The following is a 9,477-nucleotide window of genomic DNA, read 5'->3' as shown; positions in this document are numbered from 1 at the left end:
TGGCAACACCAAATGCTGCTGCTGCTTCTTGGCACAGCTACTGGGCCAGCACTGATCTGCCCCCAGCTCTGCACACAGACATTGCTGCTGCAGCTCCAGAGACGGCAACAAAAGGGCTTCTCTGCACAAAACTCTGCTGGGAGATCCTTTAGTTCCTTTAAAGCCATCAAGAGTGCAGCCCCTCATTGAAATAGTTTGTGGCTGCAGGGTAGGTGGAGAGAAGCAAAATGAGAAATTGTACAAACAATGACATTTCTTTGTGGACAAAACAGAGGGGCTTTACAGCTAGCTTGCAAGCAAAGCTGAGTTAATAGAAGAAATAACAGTTAGTGATTTTAGAGTGTATTCATAGCAAGGAAGAAAACAAGGCAGTCACCATGGGAACAGATTAGTAAAGATTTATGAAAATTTTTGTAAGCTAGACTATGTGCATAAGTAGATGTTTATATGTACCCTATTAAATTTCTGTGAAATTTTGCCAATTGTATTGAAAGTAATAGCTTTGCATCAATGATTAAAAAAAGTTATTGTGATGTAATTCATGACTTAAGATCACTCTTTTTAAAAAATATATTAACTACAGAACATGCAAAATAAAAACCTTTTCTTCTTTGACCCTAATCACGTGTGTGTAGGTCACGTCCAACCAAAGAGTATCAGACAATATTATTAAATTAAATCAAAGAACTTTCAAAATGTAATAAGAAGTATCAAAGATGATGTTTATTACAAGTGATTTGCAGAAACTGGCCAGCAGTTTAATGTTCCTGAAAGCATCCAGTCATCAGTCTCCATACTGCAGCCTTGAGCTCCTGGTTCCTCAGGCTGTAGATGAGGGGGTTCAGGGCTGGAGGCACCACCGAGTACAGAACTGACACGGCCAGATCCAGGGATGGGGAGGACATGGAGGGGGGCTTCAGGTGAGCAAAGAGAATAGTGCTGAGGAACATGGAGATCACAGCCAGGTGAGGGAGGCAGGTGGAAAAGGCTTTGTGCCGTCCCTGCTCAGAGGGGATCCTCAGCACGGCCCTGAAGATCTGCACATAAGAGAAAACAATGAATATGAAACAACCCAAACCTAAACAGGAACTACCAACAATGACCCCCAGTTTCCTGAGTTTGGACTGTGAGCAGGAGAGCTTGAGGATCTGTGGGATTTCACAGAAGAACTGGCCCAGGGCATTACCATGGCACAGGGGCAGGGAAAATGTATTGGCTGTGTGCAGCAGAGCATTGAGAAAGGCACTGGCCCAGGCAGCTGCTGCCATGTGGGCACAAGCTCTGCTGCCCAGGAGGGCCCCGTAGTGCAGGGGTTTGCAGATGGACATGTAGCGGTCGTAGCACATGATGGTCAGGAGAGCAAGCTCTGTTCCAAGGAAGAAGGTAATCAGAAAAACCTGTGCAGCACATCCTTTGTAGGAGACGTTCCTGGTGTCCCAGAGGGAATTGTGCATGGCTTTGGGGACAGTGGTGCAGATGGAGCCCAGGTCGCTGAGGGCCAGGTTGAGCAGGAAGAAGAACATGGGCGTGTGCAGGTGGTGGCTGCAGGCCACGGCACTGATGATGAGGCCATTGCCCAGGAGGGCAGCCAGGGAGATGCCCAGCAAGAGGCAGAAGTGCAGGAGCTGCAGCTGCCGCGTGTCTGCCAATGCCAGCAGGAGGAAATGCCTGATGGAGCTGCTGTTGGACATTTGCTGTTGCTGAACATGGGATCCTGTTCATGGAGAAAAGGACAGTGAAGTGTGAGAGGACATACCTGTAACCAAAATCAAAGCCATTTCTCATACACCCTTCCCTGGAACACACACACAGCTTTTGGTATTCAGGTGTTCTGTGGCTTTCTTTTAAAGCTCCCCCGGTGTCTTTCCTGCTATTCTTAAGTATCAGAAAACCTCAGCTTTTCTCCAGCCCTCTGGAAGAGCAGAGTGAGTTCCGTGAGGCAAGATTAAGAGTAGAGACTGAGGAGAAATGGTCTCTCATTTCATTTTGTTTGGAGTTTCTCTGGCTTTCTGTTTTCTCACATGGAGGATTTGAACACTCCCTTGTTGCTCTAAAAAACCCCCAGATGCTGGTGAGAGCAGATGGATCCACCGCAGTCCAGCTCCACACTTGTAGCCAAGGGCTCACGTTGCTCATTTCACCAACACAGCAGCATTTTCAGTGTCAGAACACTTCTGCCTTTCCCCATCAATCTTACAACTCAGAGATGCTCTAGGGCAGGTTTTCCCCCTGGATTGAATCTCCCAGCTTGGACTGAAATCTCAGGGAGACTCCCAAGTGTCCTTATGATAGCATTGGATGGAGGGAGATGCAGCTCCTTCCCTGGCTGCACTGACAGCATTGCCCAGAGCTGGGCACTGGGGACAGCGTCACCCTGAGCCAGCTGTGCCCCCTGCCAGAGCCCCCAGTGCCGGGCAGCTGCTCCCAGCTCTGTGCTCTGCAGAGGGAACTGGGCCCAGGGTTGCAGAGCTGCCCCACGGCTCTGCTGCAGCTCTGCCTGCACAGGAGGGGCTGCACGCCTCGGAGCCCATGCCCTGAGGGCAGAGGCTTGGCTGGGGGCACGGGAGGAAGAGGGCTTGTTCAGAGGGAGGGGCTGCACTGGAGAGGATCTTGTGGATATCTCTCAACTCTCCCGGCCACAGCATTTCTGGGTTTTCTATTCTCTCATTGCCCGATCTTCTCTCTGCTTCCTGCAGATTTTCCTCTTGCAGGTGTTTCCCTCTGCCTGATCTCTCCCTGCCAGCACTCACAGAGCCCAAATCTCTGTGCACTCTCCTTGGCCTGACAGAACCCTGCCTGTCTGCAGGGCACTGGCTGGGGGCAGGTTCTGTTTGCAGCTTGGAGAAAGGAGAGCTCAGACTGAGCCTGATGGGCCCAGCAAAGGTGATGCTGGTGCTGTCCATGGGCAGAGGGGCTGGAAGGAAATTAGAGATCTCCTACTGATCACTAAAAGGTACAGTTTACATTGTCTCAGGCACTTGTCAAAATTAATAATAAATAATTCATAATCAAACTTCAATATTTACCTCCCCCTCCCTGCCATGGTCCAGTAGTAGGAAACTGAATACAAAGTCTTAGGAATTTACCTCATTTTTTACAAAGTCCTTGTCCTGGAAATATTCTATGACTGATCAGAAACCCTCAGCATATCAGAGCTTCAAGAGCATTTCACCTACCCCACACCAGAAACATTCAGTTGTACTCACAGAGTCTGTAGGCATTGGGATGTCCCAGCTTTAGGAGATGGCTCCAGGAGCTGCAGCTGCATTGTCCTGCAGCCAGAAGTTCCTGTGCCAAGGGCTGGCAGTGATTCTGCCCCAGGCACTTCTCAGCACCTTCCCAGCCCTGACTGACTGAAGCTCTCTGTGCCTCTGTGCTGTGCCCAGGGTGGCTGCAGGCAGTGCCCCAGCCCTGCTGGGCTGGCAAAAGAGCTGCTCATCAAGAGAAATGTGCTTTTGAAGCTCTTCTTGGTTATCAGGAGCTGCCTCTGTGCCACCCTGAGCTCAGCAGCACAGACACAGCACAAGGACGTTAACGAGCCTCTGGGGCTTTGTGCTCAGGCCCTGAACATCAGTCCCTGAGAGGGAGCTGAAGAAACCTCTCCAGAACTCCAAGTCAGAATCCAACTCCAAAGTTTCTTGGACTTTTAATGGGTCCCACTGAGGAACACGACTGAGAAAATGTCCCCAGGCCCCAGGCAGAGCAGAGAACTGGAGGCAGTGATGGCAGGTGGCGACAAAGAGAAGCCAAGTCTTGGTGCCCTGGGGCACAGCAGCAGGGTCTGTGCCACCACGGGCTGGGAGGAGACACCTTGTCCTGAGGCCCTGGGGCCTCCTGGCACAGCCCCAGCCAGGCTGGGCACTGTCAGCCCCTTGTCCTGCCCTCAGCATCCTCCCCTAGCCCACATGCCAGTGGCCTCAAGGATGTGCTGGAAGAAGTCCCTGGGGAGCCTTGCTCAGGAATGGCCCTGAGGGCTCCCTAATGTTCCCAGGGACTGCAGGTTTTTCAAAGGACTTTGGGTTTGGCTTTTTTCTTAGAGTCTGTGAGAGGTTTGTGCAATCATGGTCTCCAATTATCTGCTTTAATTAGTCCCTGGAGAGCCTTTGTCAGTAATAAACTCAGTGGGGCTCATTACTACTTCAAGGTACTTCAGTTATTTGAATGTACTTGGTGTTTCCCTTTTGATACACACTCTGTGAGAAGTTTGTGCAACCATGGCCCCAATTCTCTGCTTTAATGAGTCCCTTGAGAGCTTTGTACTGACACTCAGTGGGGCTCATTAATGCTTTGAGATACTCAAGGTTTTTAAGGTACTTTATGGGTTTAAGAATACTTTTACGTACTTTTAAGGATTTTCCTTCCCACACTGAGTCTCTGAGAGGATTTTGTGCCATCCTGGCCTCCAGTTCTCTCGTCCAAGGAGTCCATGAAAAGCCTGTGTTGGGTATCTTCCCCCTTTCTGTTTTACAACAAAGATGGAACTGAAAGAATTTTTTAAGACTTTCTAAAACCATTCAAACAAACATGGGACAATTAACAATACAATAGCAACAACCACTAAGAGAATTAATAGTCTTTTTGTCGTCATCCCAACTGTTTTAGTAAACATCCTCCAACCCTTTAGTCCTCAGGATTGGAAGAGTTTATTGAACCAGTCTTTGTTTTCCACTTGAAGCTTCTTGAACTGTTCCTTCAGAATTTGAATGCTCTTGTGGATTGACTCGCTGTGGCTGGAGAGGTTCATACAACACATGCCCTCAGAATCTACACGGCCATGCCCATGTGCCCAGAATAAAAATTTTATTGCTGTTCTGCAAGGTGGTCTGTCTGGTGGTCTCTATGTCTGAGAGCAGGCCACTCAATGTGAGGGAGTAGCATTGGTTTGCATACTTAACAGGCACCCAGGATGGTCAATTTGTCCTAAAGCTTTAGATGCAGCCACCCAAGGTAGCTCAAATTGGGGTTGCTACCATCCGATACCTGGATTAAAGCTTTCAAAGCCATCTCTTTGATATCATCCCATACTTCTCTGAGGGTACCTGCTGCTTGATCATCTGGTGGGCTGTGTTGTCCTTCTCCAGCTAGATGGTTGATTGTCAATTCCACCCTTGCCTCATTATTAGCATAGTTTGCTATTAATTGATTTAGTAAACACTTCCATCCCCCTTCCCACAGGGTGTATTCTGTAGGTGACAACAACATGGTCATAATATATTTTAAATCATAGGGGGTTAAGACATGTGCTGTAAACATGGCCCTCATTAGGCCATTAAAACAAGGTAAATCCCTCCTATGGTCTTTATCCGCCCTACACAGATCCTTGATTTCCTCATAAACCAATGGCTGATACCTGGGATTCTGCCCCCTTCTTTCATAACATACAGGGGCAATGAGGAGTGTTCAGACTATTTGCCAGTCTCCTTCCTTAACTGCTTCCTTCTGGATCCTTTCCTAGGGATCTTCTGGGGTTGAGGGGCAAGGTGGCTCTGGGGAATCCAAACTGTCTTCTGGGGACGAAGAATAACTTGGAGCAGAAACATTTGGATTAGAAATACTGTGACAGCAGGGCAGAGTATGTTGTATCATGGGGTTATATCATTGCCAGAGGGGGAGGCAAAGGGCACTGCCATTTTGTCAGGTGCTGGGAGGAAGGGCCTTGATTTAGGATGGCAGACTTCCAGGGTGGAGATCTGGAGGCATGGCCCAGGGTGAAGGTGGAATGACTGACAGTGAGGCATGACCCGCAGTTTTGGAGGGGGAGTCTGGAGGTTCATTAGGGGCAGAAGAGAAGGTTTTGGTAGCAGGAAGTGGAGGAGCCAAGATGGAGGGAGGATGGTCAGGCTCAGGAGCCTTTGGAGAAATTTTAATGATCCGCCTCAGGATTGATTTTAACTTGTTCTTTGAAGATATTTGGTCATGATCAGTGAGAATTAACCTAAAGTATCGATATACACACCTTTCTACTTTGGACATCTGGCTGCCCATTTTTCTCTTTCTTTGCTTTAGGTAGAACAGCCACTGGAACACCCCAAATCAATTATGGGACATCAGTGCATATTGTAAAAAGGCAGTGACAAAATGGGCAATAATTTTCCTGCGTTTCCCTAAACCCACCTGCAATCCTATGCAGGTGAAATTGTTGTTGTGTCTTGTGGATCCTGGCCGAGGTCCCTCGAAGCAATAATGAATCTGCCAGCCTGGCACAATCCAAAACCCCGGGGAGCACTGGCCTATCCATCAGCCAACCCCAGCTGATGTGACTGAATGTCAAGGTCCCTGTCTGGGCGCCAAAAGTCACAATGAGGCTGGTGGTGACAAACCTTTCTGGTTCCCCAGCTTCAGGGCAAGGGTGGTGAAAATGAAAAGGAGCAGATGCTGGGGAAGATGAAACAAGAAAGCCTTAAAGATATGATTGCCTGGCAAAAGATTTTGAAAATAAGGAAACTATAAGTCAGACTGAAATGAAAGCAAGCTTTGCGATACCAAGCCTTAGCTACTGAACAACTGGAAAACAAGGGTATGGCTGAAGGTAATACTCTTTTGATGAAACAATTCCCTCTGCTTGCAGATAGGTCCAAGAGTCAGAGCCGACCCTACTAGCTTGACAAAGGAGGTCAAAAGAAGGGGTCCAAAGAGTAGTTTTTAGGGTTTAAAATGTAACACAGTATGGTAATGTAATGATTCTTATAGGCTGTATATAAATGCTATAAGATTTGTATCTTGTATTATATTGGTTAGAGAAAATTAGAATATGCAGCACAGAAAAAGATTTATTGTATTGTAACAGGAACTCCCCTCCTCTTTCGCACATCCATTTTGGGTTCCTCTTTTGAGCTCCTCTTTTGGGCCTCCTCCAAGCTGTGGCTGGCAGCTCCAAACAAGGTCCCTGCACCTAAAACCCTTTGCAATAAACCACAAGTTCCAAGACCTGGCTTCAGAGATCTCTCATCTCCGTCTGTCCCAACTTTCCTACTGCCCAATGCTACAACAAGCAGGATCAATGGAGTTGCCCAAAAAGAACTTTAGTAAATGGCGGGAAAAACAATTAACATGGAGAAGTTGAGCACAGTACAAGGGGTGGGATTCAAAGACCTGAGATAAAGGCAAAGCAACAATATATACATTTGAGGGTAGAACACTCTAGAACAATAACCATACAGGACAAACAAGTAACCAATAGGGGAGGAGAACTTGGACAACTTAGCATAACAACACTAAAGGCTTATGGGGGAACTCTCAAGCTCACCCTAAGTTAAACAAATGATTCCTAGGGCTTGAAACTCACATCCAGTTTATCCGGGGTAAAATCTGGTTGACTCTGAGGTACAGCTGGGCCAACTCCCACACTGCTGCTTTGCTCTAGTCCCTTGGGACCATGTGGCCCAACAGGGCCACAATGATGTCCTTGGTTCAAGGAGGCTCTACAGTGTCACAATGATCCCTTGGATCCATGGTGCTCTGCAGTGTCACAATGGCCCCTTCATTTCATAAGGCTCCCAAGTGTTAATCGGTCTCCATAGGAAGGAAACCATAGAGACCCATGTACAGGAGCTGATGAACAGCAAACACCAGAGGCCAAGGCAAGCCTGACCTGTCTGTCCTGGCAGGTTTGCTTGGCGCAACCCTTGGATATTTGAAATTATGAATGCAGAGTCCCAATTTAAAACATTTGTGCCTGGAAAAGAGGGATGGGTTGGTTTTTTTTCGTAAAAAAGCACAGAGACCTTTCCAGTGTTTGGAAAATAGGTGAGTGCTGTCCCTCAGGAGTCAAAGACCAGCCAGACTTCTCTGTCCTGGAACTTTTGTCTGGGAGTAATCCTTTCACTGACTAAACTTTTGAGGTGGAATAGTAATTTTGGCCATGGATGCCTGGAAAAAAATGGACAGTTCTTTTCCATAAACAGAAGAGCCCAGAGCCCCAGTGTTTCAGGGGCAGATGGGAGTGGCGTTCCACATTCCAAGGTCAGCCATACCTGTCAGGTGACCCCTGGGAGGCCAAGGCAGCCACACCTATTTAATGTTCCCTTGGTTCCACAGGGTTCTGCAGTGTCAAATTGGCTCCTTGCTTCCATGAGGCCTTGCAGTGCCACAGTGGTTCTATTGCTTCCATGATGCCCTCAGGTGTCATAATGGCCCCTTGTTTCTATTGGGGCCCAATAGTGCAATAATGATTCCCTTGGTTCCACAAGTACCCATAGTGTCTCAGTGGCCCCTTCCTTCCATGAGGACCTGCAGGGTAGCAATGGTCTCCATGATTCCACTGGGCCTTGCAATGCCACAATGCTCTCCATGAAACCATGGTGCCCTGCAGGATCACAACAGCCCTTTGGCTCCACGAGGCCCTGAAATGCAGCAAGGGCCTCTTGGTTCCATGAAGCCCCACAGCTTCACACTGGCCCCTTGGGACCATGCGGCCCCACAGAGCCACAAAGATGTCCTTGGTTCCATGAGGCCCCACAGTGTCACAGTGGCCCCTTGAAACCATGGTACTCTGCAGGGTAACAATGTTCCCCTTGGTTCCACAAGTTCCTACAGAGTAACAGGCTCCTCAAGGGTCTGCAGTGTCACCATGGCCCCTTGTTTCCACAATGCTCCACAGTGTCATAATGGTCTCCATATGAAGGAAACAAGTGAGCCCCAGTGGTGCAGGGGCAGTCACCAGAGAGGCAGTCACTAGAGTCCAAGTCTGGCCAGACTTGACTGTATGGGCAGCTTTCATCCGGGAGTAACCCTTGGATATAGGAATTTTTAGACACGGAATCCCAATTTTGGCCAAGGATGCCTAGATAAGAAAGACAGTTCTTTCCCATAGGAATAAAAGCACAGAGCCCCAGTGCTTCACGGTCAGATGGGAAATGGCCCTTGGCATGTCAAATTCAGTGGCACCTGTCAGACAATCCCCAGGAGGCCAAACCAGGCAGACCTGTTCCATGTTCCCTTGATTTCATGGAACCCCACATTGTCACAATGGTCTCGATTCCATGAGGTCTGGCAATGTCACAATGGCTTCTTGGTTTCATGAGTCCCAACAGAGTCATAGGAGTCCCTTGTCTCCATTCTGCCCCATTGTGTCACAAGGGCTCCTTTTTTATATGGACACAACAGTTCTATCGCTGACCCTTGAATCCATAGGGCCCCTGAGTTGCACAATGGTCTCCTTGATTCCATGATTCCTGGATTCCATTGTCTCACCATCGTTTCCTTGGATCTCCATTGTCTCAACTGACCCGTGGTTCCATGAGGTTCCAAAGTGTCACCGTGGTTGCTGTCAGAGGCTGGATGAGATTGATGTCCTGATGCTCGGAATGCCCGTGTGGGGCCAGAGCTGGGTCACACCTTGGTTTGTGGTGGAACAGAGCCCCGCCCCCAGCCCTGGCCTGGCAGAGCTGTCAATCACACAGCAGAGGATGGTGTTTACCCAGCTCTGACTGGCTGAGCTGTTAATCAATCAATCAATCAATCACACTTAGGCAGCTG

At 48.5% G+C, this 9,477-nt stretch overlaps 1 protein-coding gene across 1 annotated transcript; it reads right to left on the bottom strand.

Annotated features, from left to right (window-relative positions):
- Positions 1-758: 758 nt before the first annotated feature.
- LOC131094964 (olfactory receptor 14C36-like) lies at positions 759-1,691 on the bottom strand. The gene has a single exon (XM_058042566.1). It carries the CDS (start codon positions 1,689-1,691, stop codon positions 759-761), a length of 933 nt encoding a protein of 310 aa, XP_057898549.1.
- Between the last annotated feature and the right edge of the window lie 7,786 nt (positions 1,692-9,477).

This window comes from Melospiza georgiana, chromosome 32 (genome assembly GCF_028018845.1).
Source record: "Melospiza georgiana isolate bMelGeo1 chromosome 32, bMelGeo1.pri, whole genome shotgun sequence".
NCBI lineage: Eukaryota > Metazoa > Chordata > Aves > Passeriformes > Passerellidae > Melospiza > Melospiza georgiana.
Note: the sequence above shows the minus strand (reverse complement) of the source record. Positions and strands in the feature narration are given on the sequence as shown.